The sequence below is a fragment of the Schistocerca cancellata genome, chromosome 9 (genome assembly GCF_023864275.1).
Source record: "Schistocerca cancellata isolate TAMUIC-IGC-003103 chromosome 9, iqSchCanc2.1, whole genome shotgun sequence".
In the NCBI taxonomy this organism is placed as follows: domain Eukaryota; kingdom Metazoa; phylum Arthropoda; class Insecta; order Orthoptera; family Acrididae; genus Schistocerca; species Schistocerca cancellata.
In genome coordinates, this window is record NC_064634.1 from 378707604 (window position 1) to 378734395 (window position 26792).

At 43.0% G+C, this 26792-nt stretch overlaps 1 protein-coding gene across 1 annotated transcript in view; it reads right to left on the minus strand.

Annotated features, from left to right (window-relative positions):
* The window catches only part of LOC126100536 (protein downstream neighbor of son homolog), an 80488-nt gene extending 54778 nt beyond the window's left edge, over positions 1-25710 (minus strand). Inside the window, exons 1-2 of the mRNA XM_049911153.1 lie at positions 25613-25710; positions 602-815 (exon numbers count right to left, since the gene is read on the minus strand). Of these exons, the coding sequence (XP_049767110.1) occupies positions 602-810 (209 nt within the window). The 5' untranslated portion in view covers positions 811-815; positions 25613-25710. The remainder of the gene's footprint in view (positions 1-601; positions 816-25612) is intronic.
* Between the last annotated feature and the right edge of the window lie 1082 nt (positions 25711-26792).

A 26792-nucleotide genomic window follows, 5' to 3' on the forward strand; every position in this document is an offset into this window, starting at 1 on the left:
AATGAAAGGATGCAGCACCTCGTTCAACAGGATAAATACACCTTATTACTCCATGAAATAGTATCACTTTAAACAAAATTAAATATTTAAACTTTCCATTTTCTCTATTAGTCAATTTTTGCTCAGCAGGTACCTGATACAATCTATACAATACACATCATAATTTTCTCAATGATAATGATGATGATATTTGTTTTGTGAGACGCTCAACTGCGTGGTTATCACAGCTTGCACAAATTCCCAATATTTACACAGTCCAGTCTCACCACTTTCATAAATGATGACGAAATGATAGGACAACACAAACACCCAATTCCCAGTCAGAGAAAAACTCCAACCTGACCGGCAGAGGCAGCAATAATTTTCTTGGTCATATTACATGAGAAATTGGAACTATCCAATTCTATAACATGCAACTTGACCATGTGGCACGTAGCTTCCTCCATTCACTCCTCTGGATGTGGTTAAGCAAAAAAATGTGTGGACATTAAGTCACCATTCATGATACAGAGGCAAGGTGAGGTAAATCATAAATGAACAGCATACAGTGAAGAGAGACATCCTTAGCATAAGTATTTTTTTCTTACTCTCATATGTTCACCTGAAAGGATTCTTCCTTTTTGCAGTACCAGTAGAGGAATTATCTTTGCTTGAAACACCAGAGTCCTGTGACAGAGTACGGGATAGATCTTTCCCTCTTAGTCTTGCCTGTAGTGCTCTTTTCTTCATCTTTAAACGATGTATCCGCATAACATCCTCTGGCAGCTTCCATGATGGAGATGTTGGGAAATGGTCTTGAGAAGTGTTCATTGTTCCTGTGAAGAAGAAAAAAGGAAAACAAAATTCAATAAAATTACGACAAAAAGTACTGTGTGTGTTTACATATTTAATAAAGAATGTCCTGCAATTTGTACAAACTGTGAATGGGGGGAAAATTTACAAATGTCCATTATAATGCTAAATACTGGTCATTTCATAACAGCCAATCAGATTTTTAAGGTCTTTTCCACTCCAGGCAGCTCAGGTTATGATTACATTTGGCCTAACAATTTCTCTGAAGCCCAAACAAAACTACAAATAATTTTTTGCTCAGCACATCACTGCCCTCTCACCCTATGGACAGCTCAATAACCTATTGATACAACTGGGAACTTTCCCCCACGTCACACTAACCCAGGGCATACATCTACAACAGACAGCTTTCTTAAATTAAAATCAAACAATGGAAAATCTAAGGTGGAATAACAATATGAATTAAGAAAGATTGCAACCCAGAACACAGAAGAGGCACAGAGCAGTGGACAGGCAACAGGCACATTTAAAAGTAGATTTCTGGATGAGCTGTTGAACTACATCTTTCGTCAGATGTGCACAACATTGGGCCTTAATGCCTGGAGACAATAGTGATCTAACACGCGCGCACACGAGCGAGAGAGAGAGAGAGAGAGAGAGAGAGAGAGAGAGAGAGAGTGTGTCTGACTAGTCATTCTACATTAATTTGGTATTTGCATTTAGCATTGGGAGAGAGTATTCTTAAAATTGCAGTGAACGGCACAACCATCAAGACACCAGTCAAATAAATATAACATTTCTACTTGTTCTGTAAATAAAACTGCTTTTCCTGCTGCGACTTAATTTATTTATCCCAGACGTGTTTCGCCTTTTTTTTGTTCTAAAGCATCATCAGTCGGATGATTTTCTGATCTGCGTTCCCTCACATCTGATCTGGAGGTCGCACTGCCACTTTATTACTGGAATATAAACACAAGTTTGCGTTCTGCCCTTCTTTACACTGTTCACCATGTTTCTCCTTGTTTTTTGTGGTGTACTATTGTTCTTTTGCGACTCAATATAACTATTTCGTCAGACATTGCTTTTCAAAACATAAATATTGCAACTCCATTACGTGTTAATGTTAATATAACATTTCATTGCTGCTTCTTCAATAAAAGTTTTAAAGAACATCAGTTTCTGACTTTGAAGGGTCTCTCTGAATCGGTTACTGCAATAGCAAAATCAGAGAACTGTCAAATTTTTCCCCCTATTAGGAATTACATGTTTATTGGTGGTTTTCTTCAAGATTTTAGATGGTTACAACAAAAGTGGCAAGTTGCTTCTGATCCTTTTCAGTTGTTCACCATTTCTTCCACACTGCTAACCCGTTTTACATATACTGCATAACTAACACAATAAATGTATTAATAACTACATGGACAACAGCTGTACCACTTTTGATAGGTTATTATATGACCAATGGAGTACAAATTATATATTTTTATGTTGCACTAAGGGCTTACTTTTTTAGAGAATTTTAATGCTGTACAGTGTTTTGTTATGTACAGGTTGAAGAATATAAACAGGCCATTTGTGATATCACCTTATTACATTCACATAATTGGAAAAATGGTGCCGGTTGATGTTGTAGGTAGTGATTCAGATCCCAAAAACGACAGGTTCATCCACGATATTAAATGTGTAAAATGTAATAGAAACATGAGAAATGGTATTTTGTGTGATTCGTGCGATTGTTGGAATCATTTTGTGTGTGCAAACATTACCAAAAATGTCCTTACTGAAGAAAGTGCTGAATGGATCTTTCCAAGGCGTGCTAATAGCCACTTCAGTCTAACAGGTAAAATTTTAAAACCTCACACGGTATCTGATGATGATAAAAATTCTTTACTGTGAATTATTGCTGAGCTACAAGAGGATTTAAAAATTCTGAGTGATGAAAACAGAAGACTCAAGCTTTACATGGAAGACAGTGATCAGCAGTTGTGTGTTAATATGTCTAAACACGTGGAAGGGTTGCCAGAAAGTGAGGTTAGGACTATAATGGCTCGCAATAACAGGTCAGACAGTAGATTGAGTAACTGTAAAATTACCAATTAATACCAAATATGATTCAATTCAAAACACAGATGATACAGAAACTGTATCAGCATGCTCATCTGATAAGGTGGTGCAAGAGACTCGGAACCTAGTAAATAACAAACTAACATGTAAGAATGTAAAATCAAGAATTACACAGACAGTTATGCACGAGGATTGTCAGCTATAATGATGGAAAGTAGGCCTTCTGTGACTAACGAGTTTGAAATTGAAGAAATTGTTGAACCAGGGGCTGGTTTACAAGAGATTTCAACATCAATCAAGAAACGCGGAACATCCCTCATGGACAAAGAGTTTGTAGTGTTAATGGCCAGAGCAAACGATGTCAGTAGAAACAAGAAGAAGATAGGCAACATCGACACTGAAGAAGACTCTCGAAGTGTAAACCCACACTAATGTGATTATCGTTAATGTGCCTCATTGACATGATTTGCCTCAGTGGTCATGTGTGACTAAGGAAATGGAACAAACCAACAAGGAGTACAAAGCTATTGATACACACTTTAAAAATGTTATCATAATTAACACCAGTAGTTGTAGCAGAGACTGGTATACCACGCTTGGCAGGCACTTCAAAAACTAGGTAAACGTTTAAGTGATACAATTCTCAAAGTAATATCAGACAAGCTTGCGAAGGACAAAAGACCAGTGCTCTGTTTAGATTATGTCTCAACTGAAATGACAAAAAATTTATAGGCACTGACCAGAGTGGATGTTCCAGTAGTACAGGGACACTACCAGGTCAACTTTTATATGGTAACATTATGCTGCATCAATTCAGTAAAGATGCAAATAAAGCAATGCCAAGGTAGAGTTTAAAATAGGCTTCCTCAACATTCAGGGTATGGCAGATAAAAATTTAAAATTTAATGAATTTTCCAATGAAAACATAGTGCCTATTGTGTACTTAAGTGAATATTGGGGTAAAAAGGATGAGCTTGAGTAAAAAGTATTGGATGATTACATATTATTTAGTTGCTACAATAGAGAACATCACTTACATGGAGGTGTAGCAATATATGCAAAAACACCTCCTGCACCAAACTGTGGCACGGTAGATCTCAACACCCTTTGCGCTGAACTACATTTTGAAATATCATGACTAGTAATTGAGAGTATTAAGCTAGTGGTAGTGGTAGTGGTAGTGGTAGGCCACCTACTGGTGACCCACACATCTTTCTTGAGAAATTTGAGGACCTCTTAATGTACTTCGGTATACCAAAATGGGAGAAATATAACACTGTCATTGGAGGGGATGTCAATTCAAGCTTTGATGTTCTGCAGGACATAAAAACTGTGACAGAGCTCATAAATTTGCTTTGACAATTTAACCTATACTATGTTAACTGTAAACCTACAAGGGACTCTGCCTGTCTAGACAATATATTTATAAACATTAAGAGAACTTGAATGTATACTGATGTAATTAGTTTCCCCTTTCTCAAAACATGATGCAGTATTAATTAGTGTTAGTAATGTAACTTCAGATTGCACCAACCCAAAAGCCAAAATTGTGACTACTAGACCAATGAGTAGAGAGGGGATGGATAGGTTTAGACATGCCCCCCCTTGTTTCAGCTGGGACTCCCTTTTTAGTAGGCTTCAACATTGTTCTTCTGATATTGTTATCACCGATTTTTTTCTGTGTTTTTAAATATATTCAAAAATAACATCCCTCTGAAAAAATGTACAGTAAATATTAGCAGTGATTACAAAAAAAGGAAAAACAAGGAATGGTATGCTCCACAGTTAAGGCAACCGAAAAATAGTGTTATGCTATATTCTGGCATGTACAAAAATGGTAAATCAGAAGTGTACAAAGAATTGTATGCTATAGCTAAGCATAAGTACAGGCAGGCAATCAGTGAAGCAAAGAAACTACATCATATAGTAAACACTGAAAAGTCCAAAAACAAATGCAAAAAAGCCTAGAGTGTAATTCTATTGTCCACACTAAGCAAAAATATGATATTGCCATAACCCCAGAAGAATTCAATAAATTTTGTATCCAATTTGTTACAGAAATTAGCAGTCCAATAAACAAACCTAGTGAAACTACCCTTAGGATGGACAAATGTTTAGAAAAGCCTTCCCCAGGCACTTTCACTTTCACAGAAGTGTGTCCATATACTATCCTGAAAATGGTGAAAATTTCAAACCTTCAGCTAGTGTTGATTACTATGATTTGTCATGTAATTTGTTGAAAGATGTTATTGACTGTACAATTTATTCTTTAACTTATTGTGCAAATAAATGTCTTGTTGAAAGTAAGTTCCCTGATAAACTAAAAATTTCTAGAGTTGTGCCCATATATAAAAAAAAATGTGAATAGAACTGTTTCACTAGCTATAGGCCTGTATCCATCACAATAGTTTTTTTCCATAATGTTTGAAACAATAATGTACAATCAAGTTAGTTTTTGCTTGGGCAAGTAAAATGTAATCAGCGATAAGCAATTTGGATTTAGGAAAGGTAAATCCACAACTGACGCAATGGATTCCTTAGTAACATTTGTCCTAGATGTGTTTGTGGCTGGGGGCTACGCTCAGGCTACGTTTTGTGACCTGAGCAGAATTTTTGATCATATGAAGCATAATACTTTGTTAAATAAGCTACTCTATTATAGTTTTGATGGCAACAGTGTAAATACGTTTAAATCTTTCCTAAAGAACCACCAACAAGTTGTCTGCTTTGGTAGAGAGAAATCAAATTTGGTTTATGTTAGGTCTGGAGTGCCACAAGGGTTGGTGCCTGGGCCTTTATTGTTTCTATTAATGATTGATGATCTACCTTTATTCATAAATTCACATGCATTATTGTATGCCGATGACAGAAAATACACTTGCTTAATATTCATTATGGTTCAGAACAAATGGTTTCTTCCTAAACGAAAATAAAACCCAGGAACTTTATTTATGCTTGAAGGAGATCCCTAACCACCATGAATAAGAAACCATTAAATTTTTAAGTGTTACTGTTGACAACAAATTGACCTGGGAACCACACATCAAAAATGGTTGGTTGGTTGGTTGGTTGTTTGGGGTTTAAGGGACCAAACAGCAAGATCATCAGTCCCTTGTTTCAATTGTGGTCCATTCCGCGAGTGTGACATCTCAGGAAAGTCGGAACAGTAAAAGGGCAGTCATGTTGTCAATGGTAAAAACCTGCGACATAAAAGGTGCAACCGCTAGAATGTAGAAGTACATCTGGGAAAAGGAGACTAAAAAAAAGGGTTAAAAACAGAGTAAAAGGGGAAGAAAAGAGGATCTCAGTCAGGGAGGTGAGTCGGGAATCTCCAAACACGGCTTACAGTGGGAGATACCCCAACACTCACCGCCCTGCCCCAACACCAGAGAGAGATTAAAAACCTTAAAACTGACAATAAAAACCACTTCCCCGGAGGAAACCGAGAACCAGAGAGACCATCCGGGAATCGTCAGCCAAGATCAAAGGTAAAGTGCGGGGGGGTCTGTACTTAGCACGCAGGGCCAAAAGAAGGGGGGCATACAACCAAAATGTGGACTACTGACTGGAAAGCTCCACAGCCACAAAGTGGGGGTGGCTCATCACGCAAAAGAAAACCATGGGTCAGCCTGGTATGAACAATGCAGAGACAACACAGTGTGGTCAAGACCTTTCGGGAGAGGCAAAAGGAAGAACGTCACGGGCCTGGTGTCACCTTAATCGCACGAAGTTTATTAGACAGGGGAGTAGCTTCCCAAGAGTTGGCCCACAACTGTGCGAAGTGGGATTTGATGTGAAGCCATAAATCCGCTGCAGGAGGGGTTACAGAGAAGGAGGGGTAAGTGACTGCTCCCCCCAGCCAAACGATCAGCAAGCTCATTACCTGGGATACCCACATGGCCAGGCACCCAAAGAAAGTCAACGGAACAAGCAGCATGGTGAAGATCATTATGGTCATGGATGGCAGAGACCAAGGGACGGCGCGAAAAACACCGGTCAATAGCCAGAAGGCCACTCAGTGAGTCCGTACATAACAAACTGCAGTTGTGTTGGGACTGTTTAATAAAGGTAAGGGCTTGGGAAATTCCCATCAATTCCGCAGTAAACACCCCACATGCAGGTGGCAGCAGATGATTTTCCGTTCCAACAGAGGATGTGAAGGCATCCCCACATGATCAGCAGATTTAGAGCCATCAATGTAAAAAACAACAGCATCCCGAAACTCCCATAAAATTTGGCGGAAAAGGACGGAACACCACCAGGGGGATGGAATCTTTCGGACCTCGGTGGAGATGCATAAGGCCAAGTAACTAACCAAGGCAAGGCGGGGGAGGGGGGGAGGGGAGGGCGGGGGGTGCAAGGAAGACAGGACAAAGAGGGAAGCTGAAAATCACGGCAAAGACATGCAAGGCGGAGCCCAACTGGTAAACCCGCCCGAGGGCGGGAATCGGGTGGGCGACGTCCATGGTCTGGGAACAGGATAGAATAGGAAGGATGAGTGGGAGAGGAGCGGATAGCGAGTGCATAAGACACCAGAAACTGGGACTGCCGAACAGAAAGGGGGGGGGGGGGGGGGGAGAGATCCCAGCTTCAACCAGGAGACTATCAATAGGGCTAGTAGAAGGAACAGCTGAACCATAAACTTGACAACCACAGTCCAAGCGAGACAGAACTAGAGCACGATAAAGACGGAGAAGGAGGGAACGGTCCGCACCCCAAGAGGAGTGGGCAAGGAAGTGAAGTACATTGAGTTTACGGAGACATCCTACCTTCAGAAGTCTGATATGGGACAGCCAAGTGAGCTTGTTGTCGAAAAGAAGACCCAGAAAACGAAACTGTGGGACCACAGGCAATCGTTGTGCATCAAGATAGAGCTCTGGATCAGGGTGGATCGTAGTACGGCGACAGAAATGGACCACCAGCGATTTTAGAGGAGAGAACTGAAACCCGCGTGAGAGGGTCCATGCAGAGGCACGCCGTATAGCTCCCTGGAGCTGCCGCTCTGCAGAGGCCATCGAAGAGGAACTAAACCAAATGCAGAAATCATCCACATACAGGGCAGGGGCGACCAAAGAACTGACAGAGGCCACAAGTCCATCGATAGCAATGAGGAAAAGGAGGACACTCAAGACAGAACCCTGTGGGATGCCCGTCTCCTGGGTCCGTGGAGAACTAACAACAGTACCAACCCGAACCCTGAATGACCGATGGAACAGGAACTGGCGGATAAAAATCGGGAGTGGGCCCCGAAGACACCTCTGATGAAGGGGAAGTAAGATGTGATGGCGCCAGGCCGTGTCATAGGCCTTGCGAAGGTCAAAAAATACTGCAACCAAACGGCGGCACTGGAAAAAAGCCTGCCGAACTGCGGATTCCAAGCAAAGTAAATGATCGATTGGAGGCCGTCCTTCTCAGAAGCCACACTGGTAAGGGGACAATAGATCCCGAGATTCGATGACCCAATTGAGCCGACGGGCTACCATCCGTTCAAGTAACTTACAAACAACAGTGGTCAGACTAATCGGCCGATAGCTGTCAACAAATAGGGGGTTCTTACCAGGCTTAAGGACAGGAACCACGATGCTATCCCTCCACTGAGAAGGGAAGTCACCCTGGAGCCAGATACGGTTAAACACCCAAAGAAGATTTTGCCGTTGTGGAGCACAAAGATGCTGAAGCAGTTGGTTATGTATGGAGTCTGGGCCAGGGGCCGTATCATGAGAAGAAGAAAGTGCAGAAAGAAATTCCCATTCAGTAAAAGGTTCGTTGTAAGATTCTGACTCACAAGGGGTAAAACATAAGGTGGAAGCTTTGGCCTGCTGTTTCCTGTGAAGGAAAGCAGCCAGATAGGAGGCTGATGCTGATGCCATTGCAAAATGGGTTGCAAGATGTTCCACAAGAACTAACGGGTCCGTACAAAGGCCATCTGGGAGGTGAAGGCATGGGAGGGTGGACTGCCGATGGCAACCTTGGAGAGAGAGCAAAGTGTAGCCCATACCAGTGACAGAGGGACAGTAGAACCGAGGGAAGAAACAAATCGTTCCCAACATATCCGCTTGCTCTGTATGATTAAATGACGGGCTTTAGAGCAAAGGCGTTTAAAGGTAGTAAGGCTGTCTACGGATGGGTGCCTCTTAAAGTGTTGCAAAGCTCGACGGCGATCACGGATGGCAATGGCAATGGCCGTACTCCACCACGGGACTTGCCGGCGACGAAATGGTCCAGATGAGCGCGGGACAGCACGGCTAGCAACACGAACAATCGCGTCAGACACGTCACATAGGACGTCATCAATACAACCCAACAAAGAGGGAGAAAACATGACCTGTGCAGTGTATAGAGGCCAATCGGCACGGTGGAAAGACCAACGAGGTAACCTGTCCATCAGGGAGGGGGAAGGGAGAGAGAGAATCAATGGGAAATGGCCACTATCACAAAGGTCGTCGTGTGGTGACCAGTGTAATGAAGGGAAGAGAGAGGGAGAAGAAAGAGAAAGATCAATGGCAGAAAAGGTACCATGACCGGCACTGAAATGAGTAGGGGAGCCATCATTAAGAAGGCACAAGTCGTGGTCTGCAATAAACCGGTCTATAAGAAGACCTCGTCTAGATGGAGATGCACTGCCCCACAAGGGATGATGAGCATTAAAATCCCCAAGGAGGAGGAAGGGAGGAGGAAGTTGCTGAAGAAGGGGGCAGTTAAGGCAGCAGGTTTAAGAGTCCTGTCAGGAGGGAGATAAAGACTGCAAACCATGACCTCAGAGTCCAGGTGGACCCTAATAGCAACCGCTTCCAATGTAGTTTGAAGAGGAATCCACGTGCTAGCAATGTCTGTACGGACTAACGTACAAACGCGACCAGAAGCCCGCAGGGGTCCGACCTGATTTCAGCAGAAAACACGGAACCCACGGAGGGGCGGTGAGTGAGCATCAGTAAAATAAGATTCCTGTAGAACCACACAAGCTGCAGAGTAAGACAAAAGAAGGGATTTCAATTCCGGAAGGTGACGATAGTATCCATTACAATTCCATTGGATAACCACAGAACGATTATTTAAATGGGGGCTGAACACGCTTAAGCCAGTCATACCGCCGGGTCACCATCCGTCACCGACAAGGAGGGGGCCACATACATGAACGACAGGTCAGAATCCGGTTGTGAAGCCGGGGATGGGACTGCTGGTGACACCAGAGGCTCTTTGTCCCGGGACTTATGTTTCTTCTTCTTTTCAGGCTGAGATCGAGGAGAGCTGTGTGGCATAAAGGAGCCAGCTGCAGCAAGATCGGGAACAGAAAGAGACCGGGCGACCTGGGGGCCGACAGACCGTGGCTCTCGCGGTCGTCGCGTGGCAGCAGACCTTTGGCCTGGAAGGTGCCGGGAAGGGGCATCCCGGGAGAGGCGCCCTTGACCGGCAGACGCCGGAGGAGTGGGAAACTTCTTCGGCTGGGGAGGGGGAGCAGCACCCAGAGGAGAAGCTGTGGGAGCCGCAGGGGAGGGGGGGGGGGAGGAGAGGGGTCCAGGATTGGGGTAAGGAAGGGGGAGGAGAGGGGTGAAGATGTAACTGAAGCATAACTATATGACATGGACACAGGGTGAAGACGTGTATACTTCCTACGAGCGTCTGTGTAGGTTAAACAATCGAGGGACTTATACTCTTGTATCTTCTTTTCCTTCTTATATACTGGGCAATCTGGTGAACGTGGAGAATGATATCCATGACAATTAACACACACAGGAGGGGGAACACAGGGACTCCCTTCATGTAGTGGACATCCACAGTCACCACAGAGAGGGGCCTGTGAACAGCGGGAAGACGTGTCCAAAACACAAGCACTTAAAACACCTCATAGGAGGTGGGATGTACGGCTTCACATCACATCGATAAACCATAATCTTTACTTTCTCAGGGAGGGTATCCCCTTCAAAGGCCAGGATAAAGGCACCAGTATCAATGCGATTGTCCTTAGGACTGTTCTGAACACGCCGAACAAAGTGAACACCCTGCTGTCCGAGATTGTCCCGAAGTTCCTCATCAGTTTGAAGGATGAGGTCTCTGTGAAAAATCACACCTTGGACCATATTTAGGGACTGGTGGGGGGTAATGGACACAGGAATGGTGCCAAGATGGGTACAGGCACGAAAGACCGCAGATTGGGCAGCTGAAGCAGTTTTGATCAGCAACAAACCCGACCGCATCTTACTCAGGGAGTCCACTTCGCCAAACTTGTCTTCAATGTGTTACACAAAGAATAAAGGTTTGATATTAGTGGAAGTATCCCAATCAGTCCTGGTGCAAACCAGATAACGGGGGAAAGGTTTCGCCCCTAGCCAACGGGCCTGACCCTCTTCCCAGGGGGTAGCCATGGAAAGGAAGGCCGAAGGGGCAAGAGAAGCGGCACTCGAAGAATCAGTTCCACGCAGTTGCACAGTTTGTACACCTATATGATAGCAACGTACTGTAAAAATTTCAACATTGATATCTGACTGTGAACAAGGATATGGTTTTTGAAAATGAGGAGATAATTCACATTACTCTACAACCGATCTTATGGCTGTTGCCCATTCATGTGTGATATTGGCGGGATATGATCAATTATTATTGAAGTAAGGTACTGAGTTATATACAAAAAGTGGAAACATCACTAAAATTAACATTTATATTATTTTGACATACTTAAAATAAATATTTTCAATTAACATCCTTCGAGATGCGACTGTTCCAAAGCCTGGTGGTGAATGTTAAGAACACTTCAGACAGCTACTGTGGTATAGAATAAGGCCTCTCAGTTGCTGTGTAAGTTCAAGCACTGAAAGTTTCCTTAAAACATTTTTCATTGGTATCCAAACTCTGGCACTAGTAGATTTCTTGAATGATGTTCTTTGGCCAGCAGGAGGGTAAAAATGAACAAAAACAGCATTGTTTTCCAAACTTATTCTTCCAACCTCTGCAAGCCACCACTGTTCATCATACACACATGCCACTCTGTCATTCAACGTTAAAGACAGAGATGTAATTTTACTAACACAATGATCCTCATAAATTTTGGTTTCTGATGTTAGATAGCATCAAACTAAGTTTTCTGCAGTGCCACGGAATTTGTGGAAATGCCTTGTTCCTTTTATTGCTACACAGTTTTCAAATCTAGTTTGAACTGTTGTTTTCACATGCAGAACAACTACTTCTTTCTTGATCAGAAAATAGGCAATGCCTTTAATATTATCCTTGCAAAAGGACATGTATGTATGTCCTGTACTGTGAGAATTTGGTCTGTGGTTGGTCTTTGTAGGCTGTCTTTACTTACTTCACGTTTTGTTGTACCTCCTGCTCCGTCACATGCATTTTTAACATGGCAAGATGCAAAAAAGTGCCGTTCAGCCTCCAAGCCAAAATCTACTTTGTGGTTGCACAGATTTGAAAAATTCTTTTTGTTCTTATACTGACTACCACTTTCATCTGAAAAGCATATCACCTTCTCAACCTTGGGAAAATTTTGTTTTATGTAATTTATTACATACTTTTGAAATGCACGTACAACCAAAGTGTTGTGCTCCAAGTAGTCGCTTAGAATGCAAACTGAAGAACAGAAAACTTCATCCTTCTCATTTTTAAAGTAGAGGATAAATGGATGCACTGTTGCCTGGTCATTGACCCATGGTACCATTGTATTGCATCCTGAATCACAAATGTAAAATGTTCTGCAAAATCAGCTAGCACTATGCATTCAGTTTCATGAAGTTGTGCTTTTTTGTCCTCCAAAAACTTACCTTGGACTTGAGAAACCCAGTGGTGACTTGAGTTTTTGTAAGTTATCAATTAAAGATTCCAAGTACTCTTCCTGAGATTTAACCACTGTTATCATTTCTGCCCTGTCAATTGTGACCCACTGTTTGAAGGTAATACTGTCTGGCATTTCCTCATCATATTCATGAAACAATTCAGTAACGGTTTCCTTACCAGGGCATTTATTACAGAAACTCATCATGCAGTCATAACTGTTAGTGTCACAGACCATTAAAAGTAGTAACTCTTTTTAATTAAGATCACTGAGTTTTGCACCCACAATCATCAGTTTGACATTTTGATGATATAACAAACACATACGGAGAGTGTCCCTGAGGAGGCAGCCAAAATACACCACTTAGGGCGGAGGTCACAAAAAATTTGACCTTCCAATTTTGCATTCAGGATGAGAATTTTTGAACGTTACATAAAGTTCATTTAAATTTGACAGCACTAAACGTTTCTGCTTTGTTACTTTAACTCCATTTATAATAACTCTTTTGCTATCTTTGCAAACTGGGCACATTCTACTGTTTTCAACATCTTCAAACAACTGCTGTATCTTTTTAATTGTTTCTTCACTTATACCAACTTCTTTCTTCTTTCCTAAAACTGAAAGAATGCCTTGCTCTTTCACTAATTTTCAGGTTACTTTAACCAAACAATGAGAAACGTTGAATTCATGAACTATTTTTTCTCTTGACCATGAGTCAGGAAGCAAACTTAAAATTTTAACTTTTTCCTCTTTAGATGTCACTGAACATTTAATTTTTAATTTGTCTATTAAGCTCAAATATTCAGTGTCAAATGATGCTGGTGGTAAGTTTTCTTCTCCATTAGAAATAATGTTGATATCTGTATTACTTTTTTTTTTTTTTTGTGGTTTTAGGGCGCACAACTTCAATGGTCATTAGCGCCCTGACTACTCTAAGAATGCACCGCGAGGCACAAGTTGATAACAACAACTAAAAGGGAAAACACGATAAAAGACAGACTGACAGGCATAGGATTAAAAAACAACATCATCAAATGTCCTTAGTGAGGTTTGTCAAATTGATAAAACGAAGAACACGAGCAGCTGCTCGTGGGTCATCCGCTAAAATGGCATCGAAAGTATTAGGCAGGTTAAGATCGAGGCGCAGTGTGTTAAGATCTGGACAGGACATTAAAATGTGTCTAACCGTCAGCAAGTGCCCACATGGGCAGAACGGCGCCGGCGCAGCCGTCAGCAGATGGCGATGGCTGAACCGGCAGTGTCCAATTCTTAACCGGGCTAAAACGACCTCCTCCCGCCGAGAAGGGCGTGAGGAGGACGTCCAAGCCACGGGAAGAGGTTTTAAGGCCCGAAGCTTGTTGTCGGTAAGTGCAGCCCAATCGGCATGCCACAGCGATAAGATGCGCCGACAAATGACCCTGCTAAAATTGGACGAAGGGACACAACAAGAAGCTGTCCGAGGCTGGAGGACCGCAGCCTTGGCCGCGGCATCTGCAGCTTCGTTCCCAGGGATACCGACATGGCCAGGAGCCCACATAAAGCTAACCGGAGAACCGACGTCCACCAGCTGCTGAAGAGAGCGTTGGATCCGGTGTACGAAAGGGTGAACCGGGTACGGATCACTGAGGCTCTGGATGGCGCTCAGGGAATCTGAGCAGATGACATAAGCAGAATGTCAGTGGCGGCAGATGTAAAGAACAGCCTGGTAGAGGGCAAAGAGCTCAGCTGTGAAGACCGAACAATGGCCATGGAGCCGGTATTTGAAACTTTGTGCCCCGACAATAAAGGAACACCCGACCCCGTCATTGGTCTTAGCGCCATCTGTATAAATGAAAGTCATGTTGATGAACTTCGAACGAAGTTCCAAAAAACGAGAGTGGTAGACCGAACCGGGGGTGACCTCTTTTGGGAGCGAGCTGAGGTCAAGGTGAACGCGGACCTGAGCCTGGAGCCAAGGTGGCGTGCGGCTCTCGCCCACTCGAAAGGTGGCAGGGAGTGAAAAATTAAGGTGTTGAAGGAGGCGATGAAAGCGAACGCCAGGGGGTAGCACGGCAGACACATACAACCCGTATTGACGGTCAAGAGAGTCGTCAAAAAAGGAACGATAAGACGGATGGTCGGGCATTGACAGTAGCCGACAGGCATACCGACAAAGCAGTATATCGCGCCGGTAGGTGAGTGGCAATTCGCCAGCGTCAGCATGAAGACTCTCTACGGGACTGGTATAAAATGCTCCGATCGCAAGTCGTAAACCCCGATGTTGTATGGAGTTGAGGCGGCGTAAGATGGATGGCCGTGCAGAGGAGTATACGAAGCTCCCATAATCCAGCTTGGAGCGGACGATCGACCGATATAGACGAAGTAGGACGGTTCGATCCGCTCCCCACGACATACCACTGAGAACACGGAGGACATTTGAAGAACGGGTACAACGGGCGGCCAAATATGACACATGTGGAGACCAGCTAAGTTTCCTGTCAAAGGTAAGGCCTAAAAATTTGGTTGTCTCCACTATTGGGAGAGCAACGGGACCGAGTCGTAAGGACGGTGGGAGAAACTCTTTGTAGCGCCAGAAGTTAATACAGACCGTCTTCTCGCCAGAAAAACGGAAGCCATTAGCGACACTCCAGGAGTAAAGACGGTCAAGAGAACGCTGAAGACAGCGCTCCAGGACATGTGTACACTGCGCGCTGCAATAGATGGTAAAATCGTCCACAAAAAGGGAGCCTGATACATCAGCTGGGAGGCAATCCATTATTGGATTGATTGCGATGGCGAAGAGAGCGACGCTCAAAACTGAGCCCTGTGGCACCCCATTCTCCTGGCGAAAGGTGTCGGACAGGACAGAACCCACACGTACCCTGAACTGTCGATCCATTAAAAAGGAACGAATAAAAAGAGGGAGGCGACCGCAAAGGCCCCATGTATGCATGGTGCGGAGAATGCCCTCCAACAGGTGTCGTAAGCCTTCTCCAAATCAAAGAACACAGCCGCGGTCGGGCGCTTCCGCAAGAAGTTATTCATAATGAAGGTCGACAATGTAACCAGATGGTCAACAGCAGAGCGGCGCCTACGAAATCCACATTGTACATTGGTAAGTAGGCGTCGAGACTCGAGCAGCCAAACCAATCGAGAGTTAACCATTCGCTCCATCACTTTACAGACACAGCTGGTAAGCGAGATAGGTCGATAACTGGAAGGCAAGTGCTTGTCCTTCCCCGGCTTAGGAATCGGGACAACAATAGACTCGCGCCAGCATGCGGGAACATGTCCCTCAATCCAGATGCGATTGTATGTACGAAGAAGAAAACCTTTACCCGCAGGAGAAAGGTTCTTCAGCATCTGAATATGAATAGAATCAGGCCCTGGAGCGGAGGACCGTGATCGGCCAAGTGCGTTTTCGAGTTCCCGCATGGTGAATGGGGCATTATAACTTTCACAATTCGAGGAGCGGAAGTCAGGCGGCCTAGCCTCCTCTGCCTGTTTGCGGGGGAGGAAGGCAGGGTGGTAATGAGCGGAGCTCGAAACCTCTGCGAAAAAGCGGCCGAAGGCATTGGAGACAGCCTCAGGGGCCACAAGGACTTCATTCGCGACCTTCAAGCCAGAAACTGGGGAGTGGACCTTAGTGCCAGATAGCCGGCGCAGGCTACCCCAGACAACAGAAGAAGGAGTAAAACTGTTCAAGGTGCTTGTGAAAGCAGCCCAGCTGGCTTTCTTGCTTTCTTTAATAATACGACGACACTGAGCACGTAATCGTTTATAATTAATACAATTCGCCACTGTAGGGTGGCGTTTAAAGGTGCGTAAAGCACGTCGACGAGCACGTAAAGCGTCTCTACATGCTGCGGTCCACCAGGGGACCGGTACGCGACATGGAGAAGAAGTAGGGTGAGGGATGGAATATTCAGCAGCAGCGAGAATGACTTCCGTGAGGTGTGCGACCTGACGATCGCAGCTTGTGAAGGTTTGATCCTGAAAGGTCGCCCTGGAAGAGAAAAGCCCCCAGTCTGCCTTGGAGATGGTCCAACTAGAGGAGCACGGAGAGGGAGTATGCTGCAGGAGATGGATAACACACGGGAAGTGGTCGCTCGAATATGTATCAGCAAGTGCATACCACTCAAACCGGCGTGCAAGTTGGGGAGTACATATAGAGAGGTCTAAATGGGAATAGGTGTGAGATGTGTCCGAAAGAAAAGTAGGGGCGCCAGTATTGAGGCAGACAAGATTGAGCTGGTTGAAAAGGTCTGCTAACAAGGAGCCCCTCGGGCAGGATGCTGGAGAGCCCCAAAGGGGATGGTGGGCATTGAAGTCTCCAGTTAACAAAAATGGTGCAGGTAGCTGAGCAATAAGTTGCATCATGTCTGCCCTGGTAACGGCAGATGACGATGGAGTGTAAACGGTACAAAAGGAAAACGTAAAAGTGGGGAGAGTAATGCGGATGGCAACTGCCTGCAGGCCGGTGTGCAACATGATGGGATCGTAGTAAATATCATCCCGGACCAGCAACATAACCCCTCCATGAGCTGGGATACCTGCCACAGGGGGTAGGTCAAAACGCACAGAGGTGTAGTGTGCCAAGGCAATTTGATCGCATGGGCGTAGCTTCGTTTCCTGGAGGGCTACGACGAGCGGACGATGCAAGCGGAGCAGCAACTTCAAGTCCTCTCGGTTGGAGCGAATGCTGCGAATATTCCAGTGAATAAGTGCCATCGTACGAAAAGGAAGATGAGAGAAGGGGTCACCTCGAAGGCCGCTTAGGGCCTGGCTTCGAGCGAGCACTGCCGCCGCTATCAGTAGGCGGACAGTCATCGTCCATGAGGTCTATAGGGTCATCGGCCATCTCAGGAGGATGGCCGGGAGGGGGAGCTTCCTCCGCCGGTGAACGACCAGATGTATGGCTACCAGCGGTGCGGCCAGGCGAAACGGATGACGGCCTGGGGCGGCAACCGCTGGGTGGCGCAGGAGAAGAAATGCGCCGTGGCGGAGAAGGAGAACTGTGCTTCCTATGCGCCTTTTTGGAAGGACGTTTGGTGGAAGTACCGGTCGAAGGCTGGGAGGTCGAGGGACGGAGGAAGTCTGCACGGGATGGTTCCTTCTTGAAGGCCCGTGCATCTGACTTCGGGGTCTTCGACTTAGCAGAAGCTGAGGATGGGGCTGGCGTCTGTGGGGTGATGGGAGGAACAGGAGACGTCGACCGCGCGATCTTAGCACTGGCCGAACGGATGACCGTGGTGCTGAAGGTCAGATCGCATGTCTGGGTTGCTACCTCCCGGGTAGTCCGAGGAGAGGCGAGGACAGTACTGTATTTCCCCACTGGGAGCAGCGTGGGCTTCCTACTAGCCAATAGCTTGCGAGCAGCCAAGGTGGACACTTTCTCTTTGACCCGAATTTCTTGGATACAGTGTTCTTCCTTATAGACAGGACAGTCGCGGGAGGATGCGGCATGGTCACCCTAACAGTTCACACAACGAGGAGACGGAGGTGGACAGTCACCCTCATGGGCATCCTGCCACAAGTGACACATTTAGCCGCATTGGAACAAGACTGTCGAGTGTGATTGAAACGCTGACACTGGTAGCATCGCGTAGGTGTCGGGACATAGGGGCGAACAGAAATTACCTCGTAGCCCGCCTTGATGCACGATGGCAGCTTAACACTATCAAAGGTCAAGAAAAGTGTCCGGGTCGGTACAAGGTCATTGTTGACCTTTTTCATGACCCTATGGACAGCCGTCACGCCCTGCTCAGCGAGGAAAGATTGAAGCTCCTCGTCAGTCAATCCGTCGAGGGAGCTAGTATAGACTACACCACGAGACGAATTCAAAGTTCGGTGGGCCTCCACCCGGACAGGGAACGTGTACAGGAGGGTGGCCCGAAGCAGTTTTTGTGCCTGAAAGGCACTTTCAGTTTCTAGTAATAAGGTGCCGTTACGCAACCTGGTACAAGATTTGACAGATCCGGCTATGGCATCTACGCCCTTCTGAATAACGAAAGGGTTGACAGAAGAAAAATCCTTTCCGTCCTCAGATCGAGAAACTACGAGGAACTGTGGGGCAGGCGGTAGTACTTTTGTCACTGTTGGCTGGTCACGTTTCCGTTTTTGGGTCGAAGTCAAGAGAGATGGAGTAGAATCCATTGCGGAGGAATCCCCCATGATTGCCAGCGTCTCCGATGGCGCGCTCCTTCCTTGTGGGGACCCTCTCAGAGGGCACTCCCGCCTTAGGTGAATGTTTACACCTCAGGTCACACCTCCCGAGAAACAGACGGAGGGACCAATCGGCATGGTCAGAAGGTATCAGCTCAGGCAATCACCCCTCCCCGGGCCTGGCCTTTACCAGGGGGTACGCGCGTGCCTTACATGTCTACCCAGGGCGGGGACTTACGCGTTACCCCGTCACCGGCTACGCGTGCGAACGCGTGGGTCGGCCTTCAGGCACGCACAGGGAGGAAGGAAGAAGAGGAAAAAGAAGAGAGAGAGGGAGAAAGAGGACAGACTGTCTCAAACGCCAAGGCGGAGACCAGAGAAGGCAAGGAGAAGAAGGCAATGAGAAGGCAAGGAGAAGAAGGCAATGAGAAGGCAAGGAGAAGAAGGCAATGAGAAGGCAAGGAGAAAAAGGCAATGAGAAGGCAAGGAGAAAAAGGCAATGAGAAGGCAAGGAGAAAAAGGCAATGAGAAGGCAAGGAGAAGTCAAGGGAAAGAGTAAGGAAGACAGTGAGGTAGAGAAGAGCAAAGAAAGGAACCAACAAAAGGAAAGAAGAAACGAGAAGTGAAAAACCAAAAAGACCACGATTATAGGTCGTGGAACCGTCCGTCTCCGGACGCAGGCGCTAACTACCCCCGTGAGGGGGATGGACTCCTTTTAGTCGCCTCTTACAACAGGCAGGAATACCTCGGGCCTATTCTAATCCCCGGACCCGCAGGGGTATCTGTATTACTGAAGCATGATTCCAAGTCTTTTCTAATTTCGTATGAAATTTGTTGTACCTTATTTTCAATAGCTGCTTTTCTTTTTCTGCTACTTAATTTTATTATATTCGAAGCAGGAGATAAATCTAACTTAGAACAAGCAAAATCCAATATGCTAACAGCTTCCTCATTAGGACTATAAATGCCATTAACAAGGTTACACGATTATGGTTCTGGATTCACAACAAATATTTTTGAGTAACAATTTAGGCACAGGGAATTTCCAGGAATAACATTACATTTCACTTGGGAAGCTCTTTCACTCTCACATAACAAGGACAAATGTTCCAAGTTTTATGTCCCTCAAACCCTTATTAATAGGCTTTTTATGATCTTTAAGTGGATCACAGCACTTTCTTCCAATAATGTGGTTGCACTTCAGTATATATTTCTTCTCATGATACTCCCACACTGATGTTACAGAAGAACTTACTCAAAATTTAAACATAGTTGGTCTAACTTCATCAAAATCATTGCCATTTTTCAAGTTTTTTTAAAACTGAACCATAAACTGTTTTGTGACACACTTCACTTGCTATCTGTTCAACAGAGCATTGTTCATTCATTGCATACCAATTAATCTCTCAAAATAAATTACAAATAACACACACAATGATGAGATGCTTTACAACATGAGGCACCCTGAATACAACCCTCTCCCGTAGCAAGGAATTAAAGTGATACAATGAGTGTGTCTTTTGCAGATATAGCAGTTCTTAAGTGAGTATTGTGCTTTGTGATATGAGGATACACTTCACTGAGCACATACAGATGTATGCTCATCCATTCTTAAGTAATTGATTTACGACTCGACGTCCTCCACTATAAGCTCACGTAACAAGTTACGTTGAATGCTTTTATCGTGTCGTCGTAAAACCCATGGCTTCACCCAGGTATGTTTCCTTTTTTTCCTCCAATTCTCTTCCACATGTGCACACATTGCAATTCTGGTACATGCAACTGCTGCAGTTAATAAGAAGTAGTAGTTGTCAGCCATCTTGAACTTTGACGAAAAATATGACGACAGTGTAATATCCCATTTTAGCGCCACATCAAAGATCTTTGTCAAATATATTTGACAAATATTTGATCACATCTTTGATCAAATCTTTGACAAAGAAATTTGATAGTGTAATACTGGCCCAACAGAGGTTTCAGAACAGACTGACTACAACAATGCCACACCCAGCAATAATGTACTTCTTTACTGACAATAAACCTAAACGTAAATGGGCATTTTTATTACCATAAAACAAAAGCTCCTATTGTTTAATATTGCATTATTAAAAATAAATAAACTAGATGAATACAGGGTGACAGTGTTAACCAAGTAATTGTCACAATTAAATTTTATTACAATGAAACAATAAACCATTTAAATAGGCCACAGCCATAAGATCAGTTGTATAGAAATGTGAATTATTTCCTCATTTTCAAAAATTCATAACTTTGTTCACAGTCAAATATCAATGTTGAAATTCTTACAGTACATTGCTATCATATAGGTGTACTAACTGTGCAAAATCTTATTTTTATATTCAGTCCCACCTGAGATAACTAACCCCAAACTCTACAAAAAATGAAAATTTTCAAATTTCAAAAATTCACAAAAAATTCAAATTTTCGCTAATGTCTCCAGACTGAAAAATTGTCACACGCTTGCAAACAAAAATGGCCGCCATTCAGTAAAGATGCAAGATAAATTATTTTAAAAGCACTGTTTTGAACTTCTCAAATATAAGGTAATCACAAATAAAAAAATTCAAATATTTAAAAATGATCAAGCAACCGTCACTCGACCACTTCATATGGATTGGCCCAAGTGTTTGATAGCTTCATGTATGATTTATTCTTCAGACTGTGGCACAGTGACTATGTTAGTCACAATAGTGCACACTTATTACTAATCGTGCAAACACACAATCTAAACAGTGAGACAAGGGCACAGCTTTTGTCATCCTATTTAGTGGCTTTCCAAAGGGCTTCCAGGCACCAACAATAGGTAACTGTCAACTACTGAGCTACCTACATGCACTACTTCAGATAGTGGTAACTATTTCTGGAGTGGGTGTGATGTTTAATTTTTTGTACTTTCGTTCCACTTACAAAATAAAATCTGTAGAAATCATAATGTTCAACCTTTACTTTTCATCTGGCAGTACAGACAATCTTCAGAGTCCAGATGGCTGAGTTTCTGGTCAGTTTTTGGAAGATCAATAAGTTCTGTCACGTAAAAGTTAAAGCGTGTGAATACTTTTTGTTAAAGATTACAATTACTATTCAACTTTTATGTAATAAGCTATGAAACAGGGCACAGCATGTACTGGTAAGCTGACATTTTTTTATTGATATCTGGAGTCTTGGCACCATTTTCGAATGGTGTGAACCATGTATCTACACATTAGCACACCACTGTTATAAGTTTTATCATGTTTGCTTCCATAGGGACACTGTTGTGCCCAATGATTTTACCCCACTGCTTGCATTGCAAAAGTGTTTCCCTGGGAAAAAAATTAGAAGACATATCCCCATAAATAGCTGAGAATTCTTTTCCTACATCACCTTACCACTGTTCTAGTGCATAAATTCCTACAAGTTCTCTTATGAGAGAGAGAGAGAGAGAGAGAGAGAGAGAGAGAGAGAGAGAGAGAGAGAGTAAACTCTATTATTTTTCCTTGTAATCACCCACAGAAGAGTATGAAAAATAAAACACCTTGGTTCAGAATGTGAAAAATGAACTTTCTGCATCATTTTACAGTCCTGTTGATTAATTGAGCTTAGCAGTATGTCATGACTGTAAACCTTCTTGTACTCTAGTTTTAATCCAAATTGCAGAACTTTGACACAAAAAAAGTCTTCAGCATGTCTATGATACTGCAGTCGTATCTCACTTCTGTCACACAGATATCCCATCACACAAGGACCATCTTAATATAAGAATAAACCACCATAATAACCATGTTCAAGCAAAACCACTGTCACACATGTGACATTTGATATTGGTGTGGGAAAGTCTGAAAACTGGAGATGATGTACTGTCAAAGCCCGGCTTCAGGATGAAAGCAATTTACAACATTCTGTATGAATGTCTTCATTATCATTGTCACTGATGTTGCTGCTACTGATTTGATGGATAGTATAATCAAGATTTCCCGGCTGATCAAACATGAGACAGACCACATAATACTCCTGATGCTGGGCCAGCATTTGGGTCTTCCACTACCTCACTATTCAGTGTACCTCTCCATCCAGTGTTGGTATTCCTGTGACAGAAGTTCATAAAACAGGAACAAAAGGTCCACATTTTATGCTGTGATAGCCTAAGTCCTAACAGGTAAGACAAATGTTCAGAAAAAAAGCAAGAAATCTTTGAGTCTTCATTCTAGTGTGTCACATTATATGTATATGAATGCAGTCACTGTGACTGAAATTCCTGTGTTTGTGTAAACAGATTATACATAATAGAAGTGCACCACTCTGAGTGGAGCACATCCTCCCTCCCCAAACACAAAATAGAAAAGTAGTTGACTGAAGAAGAAGAAGAAAAAAAAAGATTAGTTCACGATTGTCTCTTTTTAGCTAGGCCTAAATGATTTTCGAGCTTTCAATTATTCCTACAACCTTCATTAAATATACATATGGAGTTACCGGCAAATTCCTGCCAACGTGGTCACCAGGGATGGAGAACAAATTCAGTGGATCAAGTGTAACATTTTCAGTTGACTGACTAGTTTTTATTGCAGTGTCCTAATAACAATGGCTATTCTCTATTTGTACAAAACAATATTAACTGAAATTTGCTAACATGGATTATGACTATTAAAGGTTCCTACTTGAATAGTAAACAATTTTTGTTAGCCAGTTTATTGAAAGACAAATTTTAACAGTATAATTCAGAAGACTGTTCACCACACTAAGTACCTTCCTTGACAGATGTACAAATCGAATTCATTAATTAGTTTAACATCAAAATGCCTTCCACAAACACAGGAGCAATTCCGACCATATCCAAGTTATGTGTCACCCTGTCTCCTCTTTGATTTGTGCTAGATGCACTCTACACAGCTAGCACTTATTAGTATAAAAATAGCTTGTAGTGTTAGCAGCAGTTACTTCTTCCACTGTTCTGGAGTATTCTGCCCACACGGCATCTACAATCAAATTAAGTAACTACACAAAAAAAAGCAAGTTCTAACATGAGCATTGTGTGCTTATACAAGGATGGAGCCCATAGGAATTCGGTCTTGATACTTTTAAAGGGGCCACTCTGCCATACACTTGAAATAATCTATGAAAACCACAAATGTAAAAGCTATTAATAGCTTCGGCTTTCTCACCAAGGCTGACCATTGTCCCAACTTGTGAAATACAAGAAGGTACAGAAGGTATATCATCTTTAAATATGTATTATCTGCATAGGATATTGTGTTGTCGGAAGACCTTCATGTCAAAACCCTGAAAACAACTGCATTTAAGAGACCTATCTTTTCAATCAGAGGCAGCAGTACATTTAAAAAGTATATGTAATAGTATGAACAACAGTCGCTGGAATGTGATCATTATAGTTGGGCTAATAAAATGAGCGTAAAGTCCAAAGAAACTTTATCTACACCACATGTCTGGCATTACAAGCACCGATTCTAGTTATTTCAGCGCAGAGTAATGCCTCTTATCACCAATTAAATTGGCATACATGAGATCACAATACAACAAAGTACAATGCCCGATACATCAGATGATCAACCAGAGAGCAGAGGTTAAATTTTCATAGCAGAAACAAATTCTAGCAACTATTAGCATGTGATAGCTCAAATGCCAACAGATGCATTCAATTGTAACTATAATGGACGAACTTGTGTGCTTCAATGGTACAGACAAGTCATATGTGCAATCATATAAAAGGGGTATCTACGGCAAGGCTTGACTAACGTATGGTTCCTGAAGCGGGAAAGGCCTCTTCAGTAGTTGAAGGGGCAACAGTCTTGGTAGTTGAGTGATCTAGCTTTGTAATGTCAGCCAACACACCCTTGCAATGTTGGTACTGTGGAGAGCTGAAATTTCCATGTATTTCCACAGGATATGGAGCTCGATAAAAGTTACATATTGGACCCCCCTTGCATTTTTCAATGCGACACAGACGTTAACATTAGACTTCTCTACCGATCAGTTTGTTACCACAACCAATCTAACCTAGACCGTGGGCTGCACTAAAGCTCAGTCTGTCACCACAAGCAAGATTTCAGTGGGGAATCCAATACGTAACTTTAGCCTACACCATCAAGGCCTAACTTTGTAGTATTTACGTTTTTATATTATAGCATCGTTAGAATAAATAATTGATCAATGTAACTAACGGTTTTTTTTAAAATGTTGATATAATCCTTACCAGTGCCCGTTGCAACTATCATTTCATAATTTTCTATAGCCCATAAGGTACGTCTGCCTCTCTAGACTGAATCGGTCAAAACGGGAGAGGCTGATGTTTCTATGCATATCTGTATAAACCATCCTGAACGAGCAAAATATAACTTTTTCTCTTTCTTTTTCTGTCTTAAAATTCCTATGTCCTCTAATTTAAAATTTACATGATGCCACTTTATATATGCTACATCAGAATAGACTGCAAGCAATGGAATATTTTAAAATGTTCTTACAACACGGAAGATCTATATTTACATGTGTCATGGTAAAATCGAAAATTTCTCGAAACGTGACATCCTGAAAAAAATGCTATTAAATTTACGTGTCTAAAGGCTTTGAAGGGCCAAGTCTGATGAATTTGGGTTTCCACAACACCTCTGTGAGAGCTGACTGGGGAACTAGACTTATTTACTTTTACATTCTGAAGAACATCATACCAAGCGATGGAAATTTTTTGTGGCACCAAGTGCTTTAATGACAACCACTCTGCAATTCGTATTAAACGCCGAGCAACATATCGCTGCTTAAATGAGTGTGAAACACTAGTTTGATTTCCACGATAATACGACGATTAAACTACTCAACGAAACTTACCTTATCTCACTTGAACAGTGTGTTTTTAAACAAACGGCATCTCCCCCAACGGATCTTCCGCCTGAATATGATGTTTGATTCTCACAGATGTTTCAGTACTACCAAATACGTCATGACTCATGAGAGTTGCAGCTGCACACGCAATTCTGCAGTGCAAACTGCATTCTTAAAACACGTGCTACATTACGAGTTCAAGCATCAGCAAAAAGAAAAAAACAAATATTGTATTTTGTCAATAAATGCCATTATGGTCGCCTCCCCCTTTATCTTAAATATGCTTGACTATAACATCAGCAGTTAAACGTCTTTGTCGTTATGTGATCATATGATCCACCTCATGATTCGCATCAGTTCTCTGTTGTTGGTTGAGGGTGGGAGTGTGGTGTCTGTCGCTCGCGTGAGTGAAGTTACCAAAATTTGGGTACCTGCCCAGTGTTGTTGAAGCTTTATTCAAAAACAGTCTGCTGATTATGGAGAGAAATTTGGAAAGAGTGTTGGAAGAAGTGATGGAAGTTCCAGAAGTTACGGGATGTGTTCTAACAAACAGCCAAGGTTTGTGTCTTGGTGTTAAGGGAAAGGCTTCACACGAAAGCGCTGGCATAATTAAAGCAATAGCGAGTCAGGTATCCCGATTAGAGCCCGACTCGAAAACTCCAGTAATCCTCTTCGAAAATGATACAAGACAGTGTCTCATCCAGAGTCATGGAAATGTGACAGCTGCTATATATAAAGCCCATACTGCCACAGCCTGAGAATTAGTGGGGTAAGATCGAAGCAGGTAAGATATTCATTAATTTACGAGTAGTTTTATAAATATTTATACGTACCATTTAGATTATAAAGTGAATAGTTAGTTGTATGGATATTCACAAATGAAATAGTTAATGCATTACAATGCATTGTGTAGATGTACTGCAGCATAGAGCATACCGTTCCAGAAAGTGATAATCTTTTATTGCAATGACTCGATAAATACGAACTGCGGTTAGTTAATTAGTTTCATGTTTTATGGATATTTTGCACTATAAATTGTAATGATGTGTGTAGTCATTTTACATTCACGTCACAAAGGTGAACATTTTAAGAAAAAAAAACACGGAAGTGAATTAGCGATTCCAACCCACCACCTTTTACACATTACAGCAATAGAAATTCTACGAAATAGGAGCTGTAAAGGAGA